Raw genomic sequence first — 25,170 nt, 5'->3', positions numbered from 1 at the left:
TGGCTAGGTCAAGGGCAAAGAAGGAAGCAGGCTGACCGCTGTTCAAGGCCACTTTGGGGAGAAATTGTATTCTGATTTGGACAAAATCCCGGAATTTACTAAACGATGTATTATCTATCAAAATCAAAGGTGATCAATTCAGAAAAGCAATTGGACAACCAGTGTATGAGATGTACAAGCATGAAGATTTATTTTTCTATTTCATTAGCAAGTCAGAGGGGCAGCTGAAAGATCACGAGGCCCTACTGATCTGATTCCATCCGCCCCTCACCTGGCCGCTTCTAGTTTGCCCGGTTCAAGCGCCGGAAACCGCTCCGTGGTTGGTAAAGCAACTGGGGCATTCTTGTTCCTTGTTCTCTTTTGTTTATCACATGGGACAAATGTCCTCCATGGATAGTCTCTAAGGAGGGGGTCAAAAGACCGCGTCCTGAGATTTCCAATTCTCTGGAAGCAACACACAGTCCAAATGTGATGGCAGCTAACATGCTGGCATAGGTTAAAGCTTGCCCGCCACAGTCAAGCTCTTTGGTCTTAGATATGTGGTTTGAATGTATTTGGCCACTGAGACGTCCAAAAGTCCCCTTCAGTGGGGAAGTTGACGTTTCCTGTTTTCTATACAAGCCTGTTTAGCCCACTTCTGTGGGATTGAAAGAGGCTTTAGCTCCCAGTCTAGAAAATTAATTGTGAGGAAATGAGCTTTTTGGCTCTAAACAAAATCCTAAGCAATAATCAAATGTCTTTTCCTACTTGCCCCCATCAAACCTCAAAAACTAGCACACTGAATCTTTTTAAAAAAAACTATTTGACAGATGCTTAGCTGCCTTTCTCAATATCCATTCTCTCCATTTCTTTATTAATGATGGAATGTCTGATCTTTAGTTGGGCACAAGTTTCTGAAATAAAAATTACATTTCCTGGCCTCCCTTACAGCTAGGTAAGGCCATGTGACTATGTTGTGGCCACAGAGATGTAAGCCCACCGTGCATCTGTGGTGAGGAAACATTGTAGGAAGGGGCATACTTTTTTCACTCCTTATTTTTTCCCTTCTGGCTGGAATAGAGACTTGACAGTTGGAGCTTGAGCAGCCCCTTTGGGCCATGAAGTGGCATGCTACTGACAGTAGCATGGCAAGATAAAAGGGCTGCAGTTCCTTGATGATCATAAAACTGCCATACTAGTCCTGCCTGGACTGTGTGTGCCTCCAGACTTCCTTTATGTATCAGAGAAATAAATTTGGGTTTTCTGTTATATTGAGTCAGGCTTAAAACTTGCTGATACAAGGCTCCTGGGTGGCTCAGTAAGTTAAGCATCTACCTTCGGCTCAGGTCATGATCCCAGGATCCTGGGTTGAAGCCCCACATGGGGCTCCCTGCCCAGTGGGGAGTCTGCTTCTCTTGCCCCTCTGCCCCCCTCTCTCTCCCCACCATAGTGATCTTGTCTCTTTGACAATGTTGGTAGCACTTTGGTTTGAGGCTAAAATCACCTACTAGTGTCAAATATCCTTTTTTTTTTTAACATTTTTGAAAGGTAATTTTATTTTTTTTAATAATTTTTTATTGTTATGTTAATCACCATACATTACATCATTAGTTTTTGATGTAGTGTTCCATGATTCATTGTTTGTCAAATATCCTTTCAAAACTTGCTCAGGAGTAACCAGGATATCTGATTGTCAGTTGGGGCTGGACCAGGGTGCTGTGGCACTTAAAGCTTACACAATTTTGGAGACACTTAAAAATAAAAATACTGGATGGATGGGGCAATAGGGAGTTTTAGTTCAGGAAGATGACAAAGTTCTGGAGGTGGGGGGTGGTGATGGGTGCACAACAGTACGAATGTACATCATTCCACTGAACTGTCTGCCTGAAATGGTATATTTATTGTCTATTTTACTACAGTAAAACATTTCTAAAACATAACAAATAAAAAATGCCCACAAAAATATGATACAAAACTGCCAGAAGCCCTCCTAGGGCCTTGGAAGTTTCCATGTGAACAAAGGGCCCTAAAGCATAAGCTTTATTATCTTCATGGCAAATCTGTCCCATTTAAATCTGTGTCACTATTAAAAAAAAAACTATTACATAAGCAGTACATGTGCTTGTAGAACATCAGAAAATAGAGACAAGATTAAAAAACAAACAGCATATTCTTACCTCCCAGAGAACATCACTGCAACAACCGTGTGTGTGTGTATGTGTGTGTGAGAGAGAGTGAATGAGAGAGAGACAGAGATTATGGTCTAAAAATTGTTTTTAACTTTTTTATAACCTGTATTATTTAGCCAACACTTTCTACCTTTGTACTTTGGTATACTTTTCTCTTGTCTCATCTTACCTAATTTCTAGGCCATATTAAAATTTCTCCAGTTAACTCCAATTATTCTTACAACTGATTTATCCAAGTTGGTATTCAATCCAGGACTACACATCCCCTTTAAGTTTATTTTAATCTAGTACAGTCCTTTTTTAGGACACTTACTAGTGGAAGCAATTGAGGTAGTTGTCCTACAGAATATCTCACCTTCCGGATCTGTCTGGTTACTTCCTTGTGGTGTTTAGTTTGCTTGTCTAGCTACTGTTTTTCCTGTGAAATAGAATTTATATCTAAAGAGCTGATGGAGGGACACCTGGGTGGATCATTTGGTTAAGCATCTGCCTTCGACTCAGGTCATGATCCCAGGGTCCTGGAATCAAGTCCCACATCAGGCTCCTTGCTTGGTGGGGAGCCTGCTTCTCCCTCTGCTTGCCACTCCCCCTGCTTGTGCTCTCTCTCTCACTCTCTCTGACGAATAAATAAAATCTTAAAAAAAAAAATAAAGGGCTGATGGATTCAGGTATATTTTTTTTTATTAAAATAGTCACTATTTCTTAGTAAAGAGCTACCATGGGATCTATGTAAGATATTACCCTTCTCTCCCAAAGAATGTCCATAGGAAAATACATGGAAAGAATATATATCTGAAGAAAAATGATTCCAGGAAATAGAATAAAGTCCTTGACAAGAATCCTCTCTGTACTCTCAGGGGACCTTGTAGTTCTCATGAAACAAGCAAGCAAACAAACAAAATCAGAGATACCAAAATAAGATGAAAAGGGGACCTGATGAGGTAAGGGGAAAAAAAAAGAAGAAAAACCCACTCAGTATCTGACAGTCACATTAGAAGCCACAAGGTGACATGACAGCAAACCGAGTCAGTGACATGGTTAGCAGGCCAGAGACTATCACACAAAGTACAATAAAGAAGGGCAAGAGACAAAGAGAATGGATAGAAAATGAGAGCTATGGGAGACATTTATGTTGACCCAACATACAGCTAGAGTTCCTGATGAAGAGGGAACAAATGGAATTGAAAAGGTAGTTAAACACATAAAAGAAAAAGCCATTTCTGAAGACCCAATCTGGCACACAAACAGATTTACTCTATTCCAGGTAAACTGAGTAAAGAAACCATTGAGACCAGGATAGCTCTTGTGAAGTTCCTCAATCTTAGGCACAACAAAAGCATCCTACTACAAATATCCAGGTAGGAGAAGCAGACAATCTACCAAAGGAATAAAATGAGACTTTTTTCAGACTTCAGCAACTTTAGATGGGCATGAGACAATGGAATGATGTGAAAGAATGTTGAGGAGAAAGGATATGACCCAATAATTCCACAAATGGGATTTACATTGAACGACATCCATTCAAGTGTAAAGGAAGCCAAAATAATCTTAAAATACTAAGCACACTGGGATAAATAAATCCATAAGCTGGTTCTTGGGAAAAAAATTAGACTACTAGCTAACAGTTTAATTTTTTATAAAAGGAAGACACAGAACATACGATTTGAAATAAGAAAACACAAATAAGTGCAAATAACTTCAGGCTCCTGGGTAAAGGTAATGGCATGAGGCTTATATGAATTACTTATAGTGTAGGTAGTCAAAAGACCTCAAAATATAGTGACTTAAAATAGAATTTTGATTTGCTCTTACACAGTAGTCCAAAGATAGGCAGTCCTGAGCTGGTGGGGTATCTCTGCCATTGTCAATATGGCACTATCTGTCTCTGGGTTAAAGGTGGCTGCCGCAGCTCCTGCCATCACATTTGCATACTGGCCAGTGAGAAGGGGAAGGGGGGAGAGGAGGGCACACTCATTCCTTTTAAGGGCATGACCTAGAAATGGCATAATCACTTTTGCTCACATCCCATTGGCTGGAATTCAGTCACATGGCCACACCCAGGTGCAAGGGAAGCTGGGAAATGTAGCTTTTAGCTGGACGGCCACGACCCCACCTAGAATCGGGGGGTTCTGTTATTTATTAATTAAGGATGAAGGCTATCAGTATACAATCAGCAGTCGCTGCAAAGAAGCCAGGTCACAGAATTACTCCCTCTGACATCCAGTAAATACATTAATAGTTTTTTTAATGCCCCAAATCTAACTAGTAGCCACCTAACAAGAGGTTAAGTCGTGGCCAAAAAATAGAACAGAAAATCTGGGTATGCTCTGATAACGGAGAAGGAAAGCTAGTTAATAAAATTGTGTGTGTTCTCACAAATTACACACACCTACCCCTTTCTGTCCCCCCGAATTGGAGGGAGGCAGCCTGAGGGAGTGAGTAATCAGCTCAGGGAAAGCAAGAGAAAAATCTGCAAGAGGAGAAGCCCCTGTTGATCACAGCACTACCTAAGCAGAAGCAGAAAAGCTCAGCTGGGCTCTCTGTTTTTCAGATCTTCAGGCTCAACTGACACAGATTACCCCATGAGAACACGATATACCCCCAACTAGAGAACAAGACATTTTAAACACTGCCAGGAGAGAGCATAGCCCAGGTCCTCCTCACTGGACAGACAGTCCAGAAGAAACTGGAGATGAGAAGTGAGTTGGGGTGGAGGTCGAATAGGCAGGATGTGGCTGTGGGGCTGGGGAGGGGGCGGGAGAGAGCCTCAGGAGGGGGTGATGGCACGGCTGGGACGGTACTGGGGCGCAAGTGATGCTGTCAGGGACTTGCTCCCCTGAGAGATAAGAAGGTGTGGGACCAGCAGAGCAAAGCAGCTTCGAGGAGCATCCTCAGGGTGAGGTGGAAGTAAAAAAAAAAAAGTGGAGAGAGTGAAGCAGGCTAAATGTTGCGGTCAAAGTATCATCAAAGTCAGGAGGGCAATGTTGAGGAAAAGGTCAATGCTCCAATATAGTGCTTCTCAACCTTGTCACACCCAAATCCCCTTTTCATGACCAATACATTGTAACTCCCCCTTTACCATTCTGAAATAAAATTCAGCAATTAAAACTTACCTATATATATTCTTTTAAAGACGATATGCTAGGCTAGTTAGATATAATATAAAAGAAAAAAACTATAGTAAAATCATGTATGTTCCAATATATAAATGCTGGTGCATGACTCTATTAGAGGTTGAAATGAAATATAATCAGAAACTTGTACCCAGAATGCAGTAGTTACAAAAAAATTACAAAAAAAAAAAAAGACCTGTAAAGGTGTATTGAATTGGCTATTCGAAAACAGTAAAACTCCACTATAAATTGGTAAGTGGGGTCCCAAATAGTCAATCGGGATGGAAGAGTATTACAGTGAAGTTAATGAAATGCTTGAGATTAGCCTGCCCAGCCACGGGGCTGGGCGCTGCGGATCCAATCCCCAGCGCAGGAGTCCCAGCCGCAGTGGGGCGCCACCTGGTGGCAGTTATCCGCTCTGCTACACAGACGTACGAAAGCAAGCGAGGTCTTGGGACTGGCGGGCACCTTGGCTTAGCAACTAGGCTGCGCTGAGCCTGCAACCAAAGGTCTCCATGAGGACGCTGACCGGCACGGGCACGATGGGGACGGACGCCTGTGAGGAGAGGCCCAGAGGCTATTGTCCTCCTGCCCTCTGGACTTTGAGAATCACGAGCTGCCTGAAGCTCCTGCCAAGCTGTTCTGGATTTTACTTTTCTCCTCTGTGAAGTATAGTTCATAATAGCAGCCATCTCATATAATTATGAGAATCACACTAGATTGCTGATGAGGAGACACTTTTAAAAATGCAAAGCATTTACAGATGGAACGTTCTGAGGGCGTGTGTGTGATAATTTCATACCACTAGCTGTCACATTCTTCTTGCATCTAGGTATGTCCCTTGAATGGCAGTGAAGGGAGGGAATGGTTGTGACAGAAATTCCTTTCCTTCTTTTGCAAGGCAAAGTGCCTAACTGAGACTTCAGGGGGCTGTAAAACCATTTTAGAATAAACCATCTGTGGCTATTTCTTTGCATGTCGTGGACCCGTGGTATGTTCCCTATTGCAACTATTAACAGTCAAAACCAGTGTTTTGTTTGGGGATAATTAGAATTTTTAGTGTTAATTAAAAAGGAAACATTATCCACATCCCCGGTGGGGAAATTAATTTATCCTAAATCAGGCAGGAGTCAGAGACAGAGCAAAACCCAGAACAGCCCCCTCTCAAAACATCTCTAGATTGATTATTTTGGGCTGTTTCAAGTTATAGCTTCTGTAAGTGGCCTTAGTTAGCCTTAAGAATTCTAAACGTTAATTTTTAAATGCTTGTTTTATGAAGCTTTACCACTCCCAGTTGTTGTTTCCCTGTTTTGAAACCATAGTCTTGTGGATTTCTCAATATTGAACCATTGTAGGCTTCCCGGTTGTTTTCTGTTTTGGTTTGATTTTTATACAGGGTAAGGAAGACTTTATTGTCTCGGGTGGCGCAGGCGGAGGCTATCACAAGCGGCAGAGGGACCATTGTGATGGAATTTTGCAGCGGGGAGAGGCCTGGGGCTCAACTCCCAATGCAGCTGGGGGCAAGTGGGAATGTATAGCCCAGGGGCAGGGCGGGGTGGGTCCTCCGAATGGAAAATTACTGAGGAAATCTCAGGAGTCAGGGGGATTTTTTTTTTTTTAAGATTTTATTTATTTGACAGAGAGAGCGAGCGAGCGAGAGCAGGAACACAAGCAGGGGGTGTGGGAGAGAGAGAAGCAGGCTCCCCGCTGAGCAGGGAGCCCGATGCGGGGCTCGATCCCAGGACCCCGGGATCATGACCTGAGCGGAAGGCAGACGCTTAACGACTGAGCCACCCAGGCGCTCCATGGAGTCAGGGGGATTCTTGCTGAAGATAAGACCTCTGTGTTTTGTTGTGTTTTCTAAATCAAAGGCCCTTGGTTCTGAGAGTTCTTCAGGGAATCCCTTGGTACCCTCAGGATGCAGATCAGGACCACTCATTTCTGCATTTCCCGTGTTCCCAGGATCTCTGCTTCCTTTACCTGCTGTCTCATCAATAACACTAGAGTCTTTTTTTTTCCTTTGAGAATTTATATATTTGAGAGGCAGGGACAGCGCGCGCACGTGAGGGGTGAAGGGCAGAGGGAGAAGCAGATGCCCCGCCGAGCAGGGAGCCCATGTGGGGTTCAGTCCGGGATCATGACCTGAGCCGAAGGCAGACAGACGCTCAACCAACCGAGCCACCCAGGCGCCCAATAACACTAGAGTCTTAACTGACCAGCCGTTTGTTAGTTTTCTTAAGATTTATAAGGGCATTTGTGAGGCTTTCATCTCAGTCCATCGCACATTTCAAGTGGGTCTGTCTTGGTATTATTCCTTGAGGACGTTTTCTCTGAGTTCCATTTCTGAAACTTTAAGATGCATTCTTATTGCTTTGGCAATTGCTTTCTTCGCAGATATTCTATCCTGGTGGGCTCTAATTGACTCTGGATCACAATGTTTTGTTTCTTTTCTCTTTTAAATTGTGTGTTTATTGGCTATTAAAAGCTTTACTAATCCCTTATGTGGTGTGATTTTCACCTAAGAAATAGTTTCTGAAAAAAAAAAAAAAAAGAAAGAAAAGAGTTTCTGAGACATCAGTTTTAATGGTGAGTCCATTCAGCAAAGGCCATAGTTTCTTCGGTGCTGGGAGGTGTGGGGGGTTGGGAAGGACACTGTGGGGCTCCAGAGCTGGCTGTGGCAGAAATGGGTTTATTTAACACCCTTTACTTAGGTGTCTAGCAGGCAGCAGGCACTGGAGGATACACAAATGGCTAAGGTACGGATGGCTGGTGTATTTGCCTACCCAGCATCCACTTTTCTGGGAACAGCACCACATCAGTTAGACTTCATGGTTGTAGGCACAGAAACTGACAGGTCAACCTAAGCCACAGGGAATTCATTGGAGAACCATTGGCAGGTCTTTACCAAACACGGAAATCAAGGGAACCAGGCTTGGGGGACAGGCAGGAGCCAGAAGAGAAGCAACAGACTGGAAGAAAGCCCAGTGCGGGGCATGTAGCCAGGGCGCCTGGTCATGGCTCCGAACAGGGTGAGGGTCCGTGGACGGAAACGTACCAAGAGGGAACTTCAGGAGTAAGGGGGATGATATTCCTGCCCAGTGTAGAGAATTCAGCTAAGTCCTTACAAGGGACCTGAAGAGTCAGCAGAGGGAGCGGTTCTGGAACTAGGGAAGCGTTGAGTAGAAGAGGCCCCAGGAACCAAGCAGTTTCTTTCTGTTCAGGGACACAGCCCACCTTGATGTGGGAAACAAAGGCAAAAGAAAAATTAAATTTCCTTACTACCTATATAGCCCACCGACAAGTCCTTGAAACAGGCAGAGTGACATTCCTCTAGGGACTCAGCCGCTTCCATGTAAGTACTTTGCTAAGGGCAAAAGTCAATCTTAGCCCGACCATCAAGATCCTGTGACTCTATTTTAACATGTAAAAGTTCCTTTGGAAACTTCCTTTATCTCTACCTTCCAAGATACATGTTGGCCATCATCCCCCAAGCATATGGCCCACTGATATACATCTGAAGGGTCTCATGACTAAGGTTTTATTAGATGGTAATGAATGACCTTTTCCCAACAAGAGCTAGCCTCCTCAAGGTCCTGGAAATCTTGCTTCCAAATTCCTCAGAGACTCAGGCTACCCTGAACCCCTCCCAACCCGAGAGTATATAATGGGCCGCTCCTCGGGACCCCAGTGCAGCTCTTTCTGCCCATGGGTCCTGTCCCTAGGCTTTAATACCACCACCCTTTTGCACCAAAATTGTCTCAAGAATTCTTTCTTGACCGTCAGCTCCAAACCCTAACATCTTTCCTACATCACACCATCTGTGACCACAGGGGAAGGAGTCACTGTCTTCACCCCATTCTCCTCTCTCCTTCTGATCTCCTACCTGGACTTCCCACTGGCCAAACCCACCTGGACTCCAGAGGCAATGGGCCCTCCGACGTAGCCTAGACGGATCAGCTTGGAGAAGAGGCAGGAACCAGATGAGTTCTGGGTCCTGGGGAACAGGGAGAGAGGAGGAGTGGATTTGGAGGGAGAAGGGAAGATGACCGGCACACGGAGGCCCAAGGCCCAAGCTAGGATTCCAGGGACATTGAGTGTAAAATGGATAAACACAAGGACAGAGAATATGGCAGGCATTTATTCATGCCAGCGAGCGTCCCAAACAGAGTGTAGATTAAATCCAAGCCCTGGGCGCCGCTCTGGGTCTGCCCCTTCCAGCCTTCCCCATTTCTTCAATGGCCTCTCTGATTCTGCAAGCCGTTCTCAAGCGGACAGAAGGACACACAACCCAAGCTCTTTATGCCTCAGTGTCATCCCTGTTGCTTGCACCTGAAGAACTCCAACATACAGATTGGTACCAGAGAGGGGATTGCAGGTTATAGGTTTCCAAGGAGTTTATTACCGCAACAAGATGGCATCAAATGCAGCAAGATTCCATCCATATACTGGGGTGAGAACTTGACTGTCAGTGGTCCACGGCTCATTAAATGACCAGCCGGTGGTAATTAGGACCATTTGATGACAGAGGGTATCTGCTGCAACTAGGTGCTTGCTGCCTTTGACAATATAAAGGGAATGAATTCCAGGACACTGGAGCACAATGGGGGCTTCGGGGCACCTGGGTGGCTCAGTCGGTTCTGCTCAGGTCATGATCCCGGGGTCCTGGAATTGAGTCCTGCATCCCGGACTCCCTGCTCAGCGGAGAGTTGGCTTCTCTCTCTGCCCCCCCCCCAACAATCATGCTCTCTCTCTCTCTCTCTTAAAAATAAATAAAATCTTAATTAAAAAAATGGGTGCTTCTGATGACACTGAATAACTTAAAAAGAACAAAAGTCAGGGGCACCTGGGTGGCTCAGTCATTAAGCGTCTGCCTCCGGCTCAGGTCACGATCGCAGGGTCCTGGGATCGAGCCCGCATCGGGCTCCCTGCTCAGCGGGGAGCCTGCCTCTCCCTCTCCCTCTGCCTGCAGCTCCCCCTGCTTGTGCTCTCTCTCTGTCAAATAAATAAATAAAATCTTAAAAAAAACCCAAAACAAAAATTAAAACATTGAGATTTGGGTCTCGGTTATTGAATTACGAAGGCTGTCGAGGTCACAGCTTCCATCCAGTCTCTTGTGTAAAAGAGGCACAATGTAACAGGAGAGATTCCATCAACTTCAACAGGGATAGCAGAGAAGACCCTAAAGACCAACCCCTCGGGTCCTTCTGAACACTCCCCACTGCCCATCCCATGGGAGAGGAAGCCTTTCCCTCCTTGCAGGAGGGTGCTGAACATTCCCCTCCGTGTTACTAGGCCAGTAACCGGAATTCACTGCCACGATGCCCCAGCAGGTGTGAGTAGGTTAAGTATGGGAATCTGCATAGGGAAAGTATTAGCCCAGGAAAACATATTGAAGGAATTGGGCAATTTCTGTCTGTAAAGTCTGCGAATACTGGTAAGAATAACTTTTAAGGCACTCCACCAAGAAGGGAGAGCATACTTTTAGAGAGGGCTGGTTTTACTGATGTGGATGCTCTCACCAGAGATTACATCATAATTGTGCTATTTCTCATAGTGCTGTATATTTCTTACAGTTTGCTGTGTTGGCTGCAGCAAAGCTGGATTCAACCTGGTTCACATTAGAGAACAATGAGTGGCCAGAAATTCCTTGAAGCGATGTAGAAAAAGGAATTCAAAGCCTTTGGGAGACAAGAAAGTTGACTTGGATCCATCAAGTACCTACTGTTGCCCTTGCCTGACACTGCCCCTTTAGAAGGTCCTGAATACTTGCACATCTCGCCAAGGTTTTGAGAAAGCACTAGAATGTTTAAGAGGCTCTCTTTAAGCCAGTGAATGTGCTCTGTAATCTCTGGAAAAAAAGAGAATTCTCGGGGCACTCAAGGACCAGAAGCATAGTTACGCATGATAATCAGAGCTGAGAATGGTTTGAGCTTTCAAGATTCTGTGTCCGTAGTTAATTAATCAAGGGTATTTGGGGACATTTTTCATGCCTTCTGGCTGCCTGTACTTCTTTTTGGGGATTTACACATCGTGAGTTTCACCTCCTCAAGAAGCCAGACCTTACTTTCTCAGCCTCCCTTTCAGCTCACGTGCATCCTGTAAGCTGAATTCTGCCAAGCGGACTCACCTGCATGAGACCTTGACTTGGGTGTGAGCAACGTAAGGAAGCTAGTGCTGCGTAGAGATGTTTCTCCAGGCAGGGCAGGTAGCAGTAGAAGCATCTGGTTTTAGAAGGCCGGGACGACAGACTCCAGGTCAGGGCCACTGGTGGGAGCTTAAGTGTGCGTGCAACAGTGGGGCACGGGGTCTTTGCTGGAGCGGTCCTGCTGCCTGGCTGGGCTGTTGCTTCTTGTCCGGGCTGTGTAAGACTTCAAGCCATTTCTCTCTCGCCTTTCCTGCTACTGGATATCCTTTGAGCTGTTCCTTTTATGCTTGAACTAGTGAGAGTTGGCTGTTGACAACTAAAAGATCAGAACTGAGTTAGGGTCTCTAGGAATAAAATGGAGAGACAATGACTCAGGTCATTTGTATCATCAAATGAAAGCCGGCTCTAATGGATACAGTTAGAGAAGCAGGGCCGCCCACACTCCTCAATCCTCACCCGGTGCTCACACCCCAGCTCCTTGAATGAAGGGAAGGCTGGGATCCCTAACCAGGGACCCTATTACAAGCACCTTAAACCGCCTGCCATAAGCGTTCCTCCTAGGCATCCCCGGAGAGACCTTAGGCCTTTCACAGGGATACTATGCCCTCCTAAAAGGGAAATACAGAAACTTTCAGGGACCATGGGCTACCGCCTCTGAGTTAACACCGACAGGGGACCCCAAATGCTACTGTATAGTCTGCCCATCAGAATGGAATCCTTCAGACACTGTTGAGTAAAAAACTGTTTCAAAGGAACACACAAAGTATAAGGCAATCTGTCTAAACTCTTCATCCCTCTCCCGAAACATGCAAGTGAGCAAAACTACCCACTTGGGCCTTGAAATCTGGCTTACTTAGCAAGATGTATGGAGATGCCTGAGGCCCGTGACAGAGCGCCTCTCTGAACAGAGAGCAAAGAGTCACATTGTGGTGGACATTTGTTATTATCAGCCACCAGACATCCGTTCTCCTAGCCGTTCTTTTGTGGCACCCCTCCATTTCCCTTGAGGAACCTCCCAGCCTGCTACAGCATAGGATGAGATGTTTGATTAGCCACCCTTACCTGAACCCACGAAGCTCTTCTGACGTCCACACATTCAGCTCTGGCTCGGCCTCCACTCTTCAGCTGTCCGTTGAGTCTGTGAGCTAACTCCTACCCTTCCAATAAATTCCCTTTGGTTTAAATTATAGAGTCAGCTCCTTGTTTGGGTAAAGAACTCTAATACAAAGTAGTATCTGTTCTTCGAGAGCTCCTACTCCCACCAAGGTAATGGCCACGTAAACAACTGTAACGGTGTGAGAAAGGTTCGAAACAAGCACACGCAAGGTAAACAGCAGCACAGAGCTCCCGCGGGAAGGACAAGTATCGCGAGAGCAACAGGTAGACGCGCAAGGAAGGAGACGTCAGTCGAGTGAAGGACGTGCCACACCCTTGCAGTACGGAAGCAGAAGCGCATGGGGCGTTTGGTGTGGTGGGTACATGAGGTGCGAGGGCAGCAGCCTCTGGAAAGTGGAGTGGCTGGAGAAATAGGCCTGGTCATTTCCTATCAAAGAGTTTGGTTTTTATCAAGGGTGAAGCTGTATAGTCAGATTTGTATTTCAGAAAGATTGCTCTTTAGCAGTGCAGAAGGGAGATGGATTGGAACGAAATCAGAGAGCCATCGGACTTTGGAGTTAGACTGGGTTCAGGTCCCGGCCCTGCTGCTAGGGAAGATCATTCTGGGCTAGGTGAACCTCTGTGTGGCTCACGTTCACATAAATGTGCTAGCAAGAGGATCTCCTCCCAGTGAGTTGCATGGATTAAGCGATCTTTGTAAGGACTCAGCATAGGGTTTGGCACATGGTAAGTTGCTAATGAAGTTAGCTGCTATTGTTATAACGATGAGAGCTTGGGAGGCCAGCTGGGGTTATTACGGTAATCTAGGTGAGAGCGGATGGAGTCGTAAACCAAGGCAATAGAAGTGAGGGTGGGCGATCCCCTAAGTGTTTGTAAACACGCCTATCAGTCGAGTGGTTGGCCATTCGTGCAGGGACACTTTGAGAATGGCGTGGGTACATATTGATAATGATCCTAGGACCACAGGCATAAATTGGGAAGCAAGGAAGGTCACCCTGCACATCAGTCTCTAAGTTCTGCTACTCGATGTCCCTCATCAGCACCAGCAATACTCAGCTTGACTGTAACAGGCTGGAAGGAAATGTGTTTTGTTTTAATTTTCATTGGAGACAAGAAGAAACCCACAAACATCAAGCATCCTCTCAGCTCATGTCATTTCTGACCCGGTTGGGCCAGGATTTAGCGCTCAGCCCACCTGAGTGTGCACAAGGGGAGGACGGCCATGTTCTTCCTCCCTCTGTCACTCTATTTCCTCTCATGTGAACTCTAGGAAAGAAGGGCTTCCAGTCTTGATTTTTAGACCCGTGGTTCAAACACCATGTCAACCTTCATGGCTTTCTTGTGTCTCCAGAATAGGGCTCAGGATCTCTCCCACATCCTCCCTCAAGGCAGGTTACCTGTCTCTCTCCCTCTCTCGAATTTACCCAGCATCCTGCGCAGTGTCTGACACTTAGCAGGAACCTAATAAATAGTTCCTGCATATTGTGGTAGTATTTTCCAAGTAATTGGTCCAGAGGCTGGCCCATGCTCCCGCTCCCCCCCTCATATGCACACAGAGTTACTGTGTCTTCCAGGTTGCTTTCATTACATCCAGGGTGGGAAGAGTCAAGTCAAGTAGGCCTTCCAGTGACAGGTGGTCATCGTCATCCTTACCAGAAGCCATGTCTTTATTAGCAACCAAGGTTTGCATGGCCCAGGGCGAGCCTTCACAGCTTTACACGAACATGGGATTGGGGTGGTAAAGACTCAATTTCCTGCTTGAGGTAAGTGGGGCCACACAAAGTTGTCTCCCAGTTGGTCAGCATCGTTCTCAAGATTTCTTTCCCTTTGGGCTGGTAGCAGTCCTGCCTCTGGTTCCCCCCACCCCTCTGAAAGAGGACCTTGGGTTTCTGCCCTGGCTGTTTCCTCTGGACTGGATTTCTGGGCTTTCTTGGCTGCTTTGGGGTTTCAAAGGAGTAGACAGAACATTTACCCCACTTACTTCCCTAAGGGGTGAGCTCCTGCTCCTAATTAGTCCATCTCCAGCTGGAAGCCCCACAGAGCACAACCTATAACAATTAGGAACTCACTTGGAGGTTTATTGGTGGAAGTACAGAAGCACTTTGTTATAAACACCATCATACCTCTCCCATGGTCTTTGGCCCACAGTGGGAAAACAGCATTATAGGAGGTTGTGGCAAGTTCACGGAATGAAGCTAGGGAAGATCACTCTGTTTGGGCTAGGTGTCAGGGTCCCAAAAGGTTCTCTCCTAGGGAACTGGCAACAGGAGCTTGCAGGAAGTACTCATCTGGATTCTCTTGTTCCCAGAGGCTGTGGCTCAAGGCGGCTGTCATGGGCATATTCAAGTTGACTGGAGATGCCACTGGGGAGGGTATCTTGTAGCTGTCCAAATTGTCTATTTTGATGGCAATGTTGCTGTTACTGTTGGAGCCCAGGAATTTGGGGGTCATTGCAAGCAATAAAAGAAAAAGAAAGCATTGTTAAGAATTTAAAAACTCTTTTTAAATTATGTCTTTTCCAGTACAGGTGCCTTCAGCATAGATGGGAACGTGGTAATGATGGCCAGTGACAACATGTGTATGTGGTGGGTTGTATCAAGAGTGACTGGAGCAGAGAAAGCCAAGCAGGAGGGAGGCTCAAGCTAAGGCCTCCTCTGCTGGACTGGAACAGACTCCCCTCCAAACCTTAAGTGTCGCTTTTATGTGTTGAGAACCTCATGTGTTAAGTAAGACTCAAAGGCAAGATCTGAGCCCACTGGGATTGGCCTGAGGCCCACTATAACCTGCTGGGCAGCAGCAGAAAGCTAAAGAAAACCTTAAGACAGTTCTCCAAAACAGTAATAACTTAACAAAAAGTCACAGCCACTTAGTGTGTTTAGAAAAACACAGAGTGTAGCTAAATTTCTTAAAATTTTTATTCTAAGTTAGACACACGCTTATTTTCTTTCTTTAAGCTCTCCCTTTATCCTTTCATTTCTCTGAAGGCATTATCTGCTTTCTTTGTTCTTGTATTCTCTCTGGTTTAGGCTTCGTTTTGGAAGTAATCATTTCTTTAAAAATGTCTGATTCTTTCCTCAATTTTATCACCACATTTATAAATCTTTTAAATTCTGAGTTGTGTTGTTCTTTCATATATTCTATCACTTTCTTAATTTCTTTCAGCTCATTTTGAAATGCTGGGTTGTAGTTTTCATTTGCTTTTGCAAGGCATGTCTTTTTAGTGTGTTTCTGTTGTAAGCTTTTACCATGCTTCATATACTCCTTTTTTCCTTATATAATTTTGCGTGGGGGTTTGATTACTATCCTTTTCGGACGGTTCTTTTTAATGTGAAACGGTTTTTCCTGAACTTTCCGGAATGAGGGTAGGTCAAGGTAGCTTTCTGGTTTGGGCTCTAGAGCTCCCTCTTGTGTCGTTTTTGTGAAGTGTTTATGGCCTAGTACTTTTTATGATGGGGGGGGGCTGTTTTGCTCTCTCCTGTTTTTAGCTTTAAAATAAGCCCTGCCCAAGAGGACTCCCTTAAAGGGCAATCACAGCTAGTGCCTGGGTGGCGTGGATGCCCTCAGAGCCAGAGCCTGAGGGGGGTGGTGGCCAGATGAAGGGAAGACGTCGGGGGTGCCTGGGTGGCTCAGTTGGTTAAGCGACTGCCTTCGGCCCAGGTCATGATCCTGGAGTCCCTGGATCGAGTCCCGCATCAGGATCCCTGCTCGGCAGGGAGCCTCCTTCTCCCTCTGACCCTCCCCCCCCTTATGTGCTTTCTCTCTCTCTCATTCTCTCTCTCTCAAATAAATAAAATCTTAAAAAAAAAAAAAAGAAAGAAAGAAAGGAAGACGTCGGAGCATCACCAGAGTTGCAGTGAGGGGTGGGGGTGGGGGGTGTCAGGTATGGGACTCCAAAGAACCCAAGAAAGCTCATAAGAGAAAAAGAAGTGAGCTTTAAAATTAGGAAACAGAACAAGAGGAGTGACAGCCCAGTCCCCACTACGGAGGACCGTCTGAACACGAGGCCAGGTTGAGGGAAACTGTGAACAGTTCAGAGTTTTGATAATTATCAGGCACCAGACATTTTAATTTCAGAATTGATGCTGCTTTTGCAATTTAAAGGGACGAAAGGATCTTTCATATTTTAAGGGGAAGCCCATATGCTTATGGGGCCTGTCAGAGAACCAGCTTTTACCTCAGGGCAAGAAGAAAGCTTCTCCCACCGAAAAAAATATAAAGGGAAGACAAAAATAAATTTACATTTTGATGATATCCTTCAATTTGTACTTGTTCAACGTATCGGTTGCATGATTTGCTTTTGTTTTCCATCACTTATTGCACAGAGTCCCATACAATTACTTAGCAAATGGTGTTGGAGCCATTTCCGCTTTGGGTTACTGTCTATTCTGTCCATTTTACAGAACAGATAAGTGAGGTAAAGAGAATTCAGAATTGTTTCACCCAGGGGACCCTGGTGAGCTGGGACTGGAGATAGTCAATATCTAACTCCCTGAGCCTGCTTTATTAGCTTACCCTTCTTTGAATTAATTTACTCATCCTTCATTCCTTTTATTGAGCACTGTCTATGAAAGCACTGCAGTTTGCCTAGGAAATATTCAGACCAATCAGCCACAGACCCTGTTTTCAAGGACAGGCTTATCATAAAACCGAGGGGAGAAGCTGTACGCATAATTGTCTAGAATAAAAAGATGGAACTGAGCTAGTTTGGCGGAGGGTGTCACTGACCCCACCCACGGCTCAGTGCCGCAGGAAAGGATGTTGCAGGTGCTTGCCTGGAGGACCCACCTGTCTGCTGTGAGCTGGGGTCTTCCTGAGATATTTGAGAAACTGTCACTGGTCTGCTCGGCCGCCAACAGCATGAAGTTTTCGCTGGGCTGTGTGGATGATGAGAGGCTGCTTTCAGGCTGGGTGGAGAAGTTTATAGTCAGAGGACCAGGTCTGCACTCTTGAGAGTTTGTGGCCCCTTTGGGCCAGAACTTTGAAGGAACTCACTTGGAATCTTCCAGCCTACACCCGGGCACCTGTTCCTTAAGCATTAAGCTCCAGGGTCATCAGACCACGTTGGGCCCCTGGCAGGACCGCCTCCTCCCCTCTCTGATGGGCTGCTATGGCTACTGCTCGGGGACATTTAGAAACCCGGCCAGCAGAGCTGTCAGGCTGACTTTGGAAGTTAGTGAGAGCGTACCTAAAGCCTGCAACTAAAACGAGAGGAGGAAAGTGTTTAGATTCTGAAACCTTGGGGCGCCTGGGTGGCTCAGTTGGTTAAGCGGCTACCTTCGGCTCAGGGCATGGTCCCAGGGTCCTGGGATCAAGCCCCGCATCGGGCTCCCTGCTCCGCGGGAAGCCTGCTTCTCCCTCTCCCGCTCCCCCTGCTTGGGTTCCCTCTCTCGCTGTGTCTCTCTCTGTCAAATAAAATCTTAAAATAGATTCTGAAACCTGAAGGTGTTAGGCAATCCAGCCGATCAAGCTTTTTCTGTGCGTCTACCCTAAGCAGGTCCGGGACAAGCCTTCTGTGTGTCAAAAGGCATGGGGGTGGGCAGGAGGCTCAAATAAACTGAAAGGGAAAAGCAAATCCTTGCAGAAACTTGTGATTAAGGGGTTAAAATTCTTGATGTATAGAAAGCTTTATTTTACAAATCAATTTAGAAAAACACAAAGCTGCCAATAGAAAAGCAGCCAAAGAACACAATAGACAATGCAAAAAGAAATATATATATATAAAACAATGTTCAAACTCACTGAAAATCAAAGAGCTGCTACTTTTTTTACCTATCATATTAGGCCATTTATTAAAATGTGTACTTCTCAGTTGTGATAAGGATACAGTGACACAGACACTCATTGGAGAGAGTATAGTTTAGCATGAGCTTCCTGGAAATAATCTGGCCATATGTATAAAGAGCCTTAAAAATGTTCATACCCTTTGAATCCTGCTTCTAATAATCTATCCTGAGAAAACAATCAGAAATGTGGACCGTACACATAAATGCTTGTTTTAGAATCGCTTACAGTAATGAAAAGTTAGAAACAACTCTAAATGGCTGATAATAGGAGAATGGCGATGTGAATTTTAATGCATTCATACAACTACTGAACAGCATGGAATTATCAAAATGATGTGTGTAAAGAACTTTAAAAAGAAATGGGAAAATGCCTCTGATATAATCTAAGTTGAAAAAACAGCAACATTCAGAAACATATTATATATTTAATATCCTCAAATATATATTTAAAAATTAATTTTAAATGGAACTGTTAAGAAAACGAATGAACATGGGGGAAAAGAAAGAAAGGAAAACCAGGAAACAGACTCTTAACTATAGAGAACAAACTGAGGGCTGCTGGAGGGGAGGTGGGGGGGGCGGGGATGAGTTAAAAGATGATGTGGGGATTAAGGGGAACACTTGTGATGAGCACCCGGTGTTGTAGGTATATGATGAATCATAAATTCTACACCTGAAACTAGTATTACACTCTATGCTAACTAACTGGAATTTAAATAAAAGCTTGGAGAAAGAAAAAATAATAAATAAATAAATAAATACCTGGATTAGATGGACTCCTAGCAAGTTTAATCTAGCCTCTAACCTTTACAGAATAAATGTTTTCAAAGTTTTAAAATACTCAACAGTGTGAAAGCACATGCAAAATTCTTCAGTTGATATGAAGAAGACGGCATAACTTTAATGCCAAAACCTAATAAAGATCAAACAAAGAAAATAAATAAAACAGAAGACTGGAAGGAAATATGCCAGAATGTTCCAAGTGATTGCTTGGGGTTGAAGAGAAGTGGGAGCGATTTTTCTGTAATTTTCTAATTTTCTTCAGTGAACATTATTCTTTTATATACTGGGGTGATAAAAACAACAGAAAGCAATTTTTAAGTGAGCCAAGCACTTTATAGCTCTTTTTTAGGAAAAGTAAATGAATTTGCTTTTTATGTTTGTAGACCTCAGTTTGGTGTGTGTGTGTTGTTGGTCCTCGAAAATGAAGTCTGCCCCTACAATGCTAGACTTTATTGTCCAGCAGTGTTCTGAGGTGCTGTGCTCCCCATCCCCCCTCACCCCAGCAGGTCTTGGTGGGAGGCCCCACTTACTGTTGTTCTAGTAGAGCTGTTGGACATTTTGGGCACCAGGCAGTGAGTGAATTGGATTCTTGGGTCTTTGGTGGTGATGGACAGACCTTTCTGCAGAATTTTCACCAAGCGGATCCAGAACTGAAACACAGCTTCTGGGTGTTTTTCGTGGAGCCTCAGGTAGTAGATCTTTTCAGTCACTGTCCTAACCCGCAGGATGCGTTGGAGCCGGTCACAGATTTGTAGCTCCACAAACTTCAGGGGAAGAATCCTAGACACAATCAGGAAATTCCCATAGTGAGGAGCTCACCGGTTCAATCAACCATGCTGTGCCCACCTAGTGCTTGGCCCAACCTCACTAGGCTCCCACCGCTGCCTGGGGGGTGCCCCAGGAGGACGCTCGTGGCCCTGGAGTGGGAACAATTGCTAAGACCGACTCTTCTCTGACTTTCAGAGCCTTTGTCACTAAAGAACCTGCCCACATCAATAATAATGGCAGATAATCGATGTGTAACATCTCATTCAATCCTCACAACAACCCTTTGATGAAAGATATTAATTCCATTTTACAGTTGTTGAAACTGAGGGTCAGAACAGCTAACTGATTTGCCCAAGTTTAGATCTGCATAAGTAGGACCTGGAACTGAGGTGTTCTGACTCCATCTCCAGATCTTCTCCCTATATCCTAGTTAACTGTGTTGACAGAGTTAAGAAGGATGGATGTCCTATACATCTGGTATTATTATTAGTTTTTTTAATCTTAACACTCCATAATCCCATCTGACTTTCATACTCCTCACCTTTTTGGGGGGGGAACCCCTAAGTCTATAAATGTAAATAAATTTATATGTCTATAAATATAAATGAAGACAATGTAAATATATAAATAAAATATAAGTAAAGAATATGTATAAATAAATCAATATAAATAAATATTAAATAAATCAATAAGTCAATGTAAATAAATCAAAATAAATAAGTAAATAAGCAAACAAATAAATAAATAAATGGAAACCAAGATCCTTCAAGACCAGGCTGAGACAGGGACGGGCGCTCTATACCCACAGCACCAAGCACAGTGCTTGGTACACCCAGACACTAAAGAAATGCTTGTTAAATTAATGAGTGAATGCTACATAGTTTATACATGAACGCACTGTCCTTTCTTTTATCTAAAATCCAGCTGCAAAAGAATGTGGTCTTCTGGCCCCTTCTGGCCCCTCCCGCCCCGGCCTTTCTTTACCTGCTGAGAGTGACCACCGGAGCACAGTTAGGTGTGGTCCAGGAGGAAAACTGATCCTGGGGCCCGGTGACGTTGGCCATCAGGAGGACGTTGGGGAGTGGCAAGGAGGGCACCGAGGAGGTCACCCCGAGGATCACAGTGGTAGACCCTTCATAGACATCCATCCAGCTTCCGGGCTTAGTGACCTAGAAATCAGCCCCAGGTACATGGGTCAGAGAGAAGCGGAAGACAAGGGTGCAAGAAAAGAGGGGCTAGGAAGCAGCACTTCAACTTGGTGGCATGCTTGGAGCACCCGTGCTTCTCAAAGGTGTGTGGCACACTGGGCTGGGCCATGACCAGGATCCATCCTTCCTGTGGGTCTCCCCAAATAGACCAGCTCACTGGTAACAGGAAACTGTGTTGCTCTTCTTTGTGTCCTCTGCATTATCTAGCTTTAAAGATTTTATTTATTTATTTATTTACTCACTTATTTATTTTATTTGAGATGGGGACAGAGACAGTGGGGGAGGGGCAGGGGGAGGAAGATGGACAAGCAGACTCCTGCGCAGAGTGGGGAGCCCTATGTGGGGCTCCATCTCATGACCCTGAGATCATGACTTGAGCCCAGATCAAGAGTTGGATGCTTAACCAACTGAGCCAACCGGGTGCCCCTGCATTATCTAACTTTAAAAAGATGCATTAGGGGCGCCTGGGTGGCTCAGTCGTTAAGCATCTGCCTTCGGCTCAGGTCATGATCCCCAGGTCCTGGGATCGAACCCCGCATCAGGCTCCCTGTTCAGCGGGAAGCCTGCTTCTCCCTCTCCCACTCCTCCTGCTTGTGTTCCTTCTCTTGCTATGTCTCTCTCTGTCAAATAAATAAAATCTTTAATAAATAAATAAATAAATAAATAAATAAATAAAAAGATGCATTGGTAAGAAAGAGCTGAAAGGCATTAAAATTTTATTCCTCCATCCTCGGGTAGAAGAAGCCAGCAAGGCTTCCAATGATCTGGAAGGGAGATTATGTAAAGAAAGATCCACAAGAGGAAGAGAGGGAGGAAAGAGCTGTTGAATGGGGAAGACCCAAGCAGCCCAAAGTGAGGGAGGTTTGGAGAGCTTTCTGCAAGGTGAGGGAGGGCCCAGCTTGTTGCTGGATCTTAAGTGAAATAAGAACCTGTTCTCTTGCAACATCTGAGGCTGGGGCAGGACAGGGAGACTGGATGCTTGGTACTAGTTTCAGCTAAGACACCCCCACCTCACTGTCCAGGGCAGGCAGAGAAGCCTCCAAGGAACCACAGGGACCAGGGTAAGGACATATGAGGGGGGACCCCTATGTTCCCAAGACCAGAGGGACTTCTCCCAATGTTCTAGACTTTGTAGGACCGTCAGAACCATTTCACAGCCATGGTGGAACTGGGGACAAGGGGAAAGCCCCAGGAAGGACTGAAATTTAAGTTCTCACCAAGCTGACTAGAAGGTGCTCCTAGAAAAGTGAGTTTTTATTTTGAAGGGAAAAAAAAAAAAACATTTCTTGGAGCCCATGTTGTAGAATGAGATTCTTATGTATCATAAAACACAGGGGGCTGCATACATTGAGTAAGTGATAAATAAACGTTTGTGGGTGATGTTTCTTAGAGGTGATGGCAGAGATTCTGAGGAGTGGGGAGAAAGGGAATCACCTAACTGTGTGGGTTGGATCCTTTCAAGTAAACTTTTTAAAAGATTTATCTATTTGAGAGAGAGGGAGCATGAGTGGGAGGGGCAGAGGGAGAGGGAGAGAGAATCTCCAGCAGACTCTGTGCTGAGCCCAGAGCCCAGGGTTGGGCTCGTGACCCTGAGATCACGGCCAGAGCAGAAACCGAGAATTGGATGCTCAACCGACGGCACCACCCAGGTGCCCCTCAAGTAAACGTTTAACTCCCCCATGGGGCAGCTTCGGCAGGCAGGCTTTCCCCCTCTCTGGTACGGTCTGAGTTTCCTGCTGCCTGAATCACTACGTGTCCACCCAGAGAATCTTTTAATTTCAGGTCAAAGAGAACATATTCAGAGAATAAACCTCCTGCCAAAACATCACACCCCAATAGAAATGACTGGAATTTGGAATCTGGATTTCCCACGTCACTGCTCCTTCTCCACCAAGACTGTGTTAGGAAGGAGCACGCCCCCAGGTGGCCGGCTGATGGCCCCACTCCGCAGACCCCTGGGGCGGCGCAGAAACCAGGGAGCGTCCGGAGCCATGAACTGACTGGCTGAAATCTGAGGGACTTTGTCAGGGAGTAGCTCACTGTTGTGTGAAGGCATCTCCAAATCAAGCTCAGATCGTCTCCACTCTCTCCTGTAAGTCCTCGCTGCTTTGTGACTCCATCACAGGGATTCCTGACTGCAGACCCTCCCTGTGCACTTCAGCCTCCTGCCTTCGCCCTGGGACTTGAAGTCCCTTGGCCTGGAATGTCTTCCCCCTGCTCTTCACTTACCAAAGTCTCAGCGATACCTCAAAGAATGACTTAATCTCCCTCTTCTGGGGAGCCTTCTTCAACTGCCTAAGTCCCAAGAGTGTTCTGAACCCCCTAAACACTGGCACCCCCTCTCTCTGCTCATGCTTTAGGGATCAGCTGGTCCAAACCATCTGACAGAGCTTTCTTAGAGACACCCTTTATATTTTATAAGACACCCTTTAGATTGACAAAGTCATAAGCTCCTTGGCAGGGACACTATTGGATCTCTCTACATCTCCTGCCTCGCACGCAGCACACAGCTTGCCGACTGAGGAGCTGGTTCTGCCACATCTGCAGAGGAGCACGGGAGGTCCAGCTAGACCTCTAGAGGGAGGCGGGCAGACCCTCAATAAGATGTCATTTTTTTATTTTTTAAGTAAAATCTACCCCCAATGTGGGGCTTGAACTCACGACCCCAAGACCAAGAGTCTCATGCTCCACCGACTGAGCTAGCCACATATCCCAAGCTATGTTAAAATGACCGCCCCATACTCTCAATGCTCCCATGCTTCCCAGGCCAAAAATGCTCACTCCCATTGGCCGTACCACACCCTTTAGGGGATGTAGAATCTGGGCAAGGCGATTTTAGGGACTTGGCTCTCAAACAAGGCTACTCCTAAAGCATCCCAGAGAGAAGAGTTTGGACGTCAGAGCAGGGATTCTGACAGCAACCTTCATTCCCTCTAATCCACCATCCCCGCCCTAGTGGCCCTGGGAGGGTGCCTATGGACACTGCATGGAGACTGAGCTCTGATGTGCCCTTTTGCAGTGTGTAATTCTGTTTCCTGAAAGCGTATGCCCTGTGGGGAACCCCACGAGGCCTTAGGCACAAACGGAGCTGAACTTGGGATCCAGACCGTCTGGTTGTCTCTAGCCATAGCAGCTTCCTTCTCCTCCCAGAGCTTTCAGAGGCCACAGCATTTTTGGATCAACCCTCGGGAGCAAGTTTTGGAAAGGGAAAGGGAGCGGGCTCTGAGCTGCCATGCTGGTACCTGGATAAAATTGCTTTCAAACACCACCGAGTCGGAGAACAAGTTGAATTCTGGAGAATGAATCAGTTGACAAAGAAGGCCATCTTCCACCCCAAGTTCCACTCCAGGGCCTGGTTCCCTGACCTCTGGTGGGAGGCCCCTAATTTTACTCATCGGTTCTTGGGACAAACGGGCTGGGGACCATCTCTGGGGCTCCACGCAGACCCAGCCCAATTCCGAGGTGTTGGTGTGACCACTACTCCCCCCACCTCCACATCCCCACCTCCCCTGCAGACTTACAGGCTGTCCACCAGGCCAGGGAGGGCCTGTCGGCTCACAATGGCAGGCATGACATCAAGGAATGTGATGGTTAACAACAGGAAAGGAAAAATAGAAAAGTCAAGGAAGGATTGGGGGTGAGCAGGGCTTTTTTTCTCCCCTTTCCTATGCACTACACACTAGCAATAATGTAGTCTTAGTCCATTTTCCCTCAATCTCTCTGTAGCCATGAGGAAAATGACTGCCCCATGGTTATGCCAAGAGAGCAGTGAGCTGGCCAGAACAGCAAGGCAGGCTCTCAGGAAGCCCATAGCCTTCAATCCTCTCCCCCCACGGGGAAGCCCCTCACAAAAACTTTCTCTGAGCGAACTGATCGCCTAAAGTCAGGCCCTCACCTGGCCAGAGGAGCTCAGGACAGAGGCAAGCAATTCACCCCAATCTTTCCTACCCCATTTCATGGGATAAATGAGAATTTTTTTTTTTTTAAACCAGGCTGTTAACAAAGCCAAGAGGCTTATTTATTTGGAAACAGTGGGCAAATGAGGATGTGTGGCCTAGTGGTATGCCAGAGCCAGCGCAAAAGAGA

At 45.8% G+C, this 25,170-nt stretch overlaps 1 protein-coding gene and 1 long non-coding RNA gene across 4 annotated transcripts; both read right to left on the bottom strand.

Annotated features, from left to right (window-relative positions):
• Positions 1 to 7,032: 7,032 nt before the first annotated feature.
• LOC113911641 lies at positions 7,033 to 12,708 on the bottom strand. 2 transcript variants are annotated; one of them, XR_003516562.1, is made up of 5 exons: positions 12,489 to 12,708; positions 11,409 to 11,742; positions 9,191 to 9,275; positions 8,337 to 8,515; positions 7,033 to 7,813 (listed from the first exon to the last, which is right to left on the bottom strand). It is a non-coding gene; the product is annotated as an uncharacterized LOC113911641 (long non-coding RNA). The 2 variants fall into 2 exon arrangements; XR_004819487.1 differs by having other exon boundaries at positions 8,407 to 8,515.
• Positions 12,709 to 14,576: 1,868 nt separating this feature from the next.
• Positions 14,577 to 24,602, bottom strand: FAM71F2 (family with sequence similarity 71 member F2). 2 transcript variants are annotated; one of them, XM_027574168.2, is made up of 5 exons: positions 24,327 to 24,602; positions 20,861 to 21,045; positions 19,639 to 19,888; positions 17,328 to 17,446; positions 14,577 to 14,964 (listed from the first exon to the last, which is right to left on the bottom strand). In XM_027574168.2, the coding sequence occupies exons 1-5, from the start codon at positions 24,477 to 24,479 to the stop codon at positions 14,769 to 14,771; spliced, it is 903 nt and encodes a 300-aa protein (XP_027429969.2). In that variant the 5' UTR covers positions 24,480 to 24,602; the 3' UTR covers positions 14,577 to 14,768. The 2 variants fall into 2 exon arrangements, with proteins under 2 accessions (XP_027429969.2, XP_027429970.2); XM_027574169.2 differs by having other exon boundaries at positions 17,328 to 17,416.
• Positions 24,603 to 25,170: the final 568 nt, after the last annotated feature.

Source organism: Zalophus californianus, chromosome 12, assembly GCF_009762305.2.
Source record: "Zalophus californianus isolate mZalCal1 chromosome 12, mZalCal1.pri.v2, whole genome shotgun sequence".
NCBI classification, from domain to species: Eukaryota; Metazoa; Chordata; class Mammalia; order Carnivora; family Otariidae; genus Zalophus; species Zalophus californianus.
The sequence above is the reverse complement of the archived record's forward strand: the minus strand, read 5'-3'. Positions and strand labels throughout refer to the sequence as shown.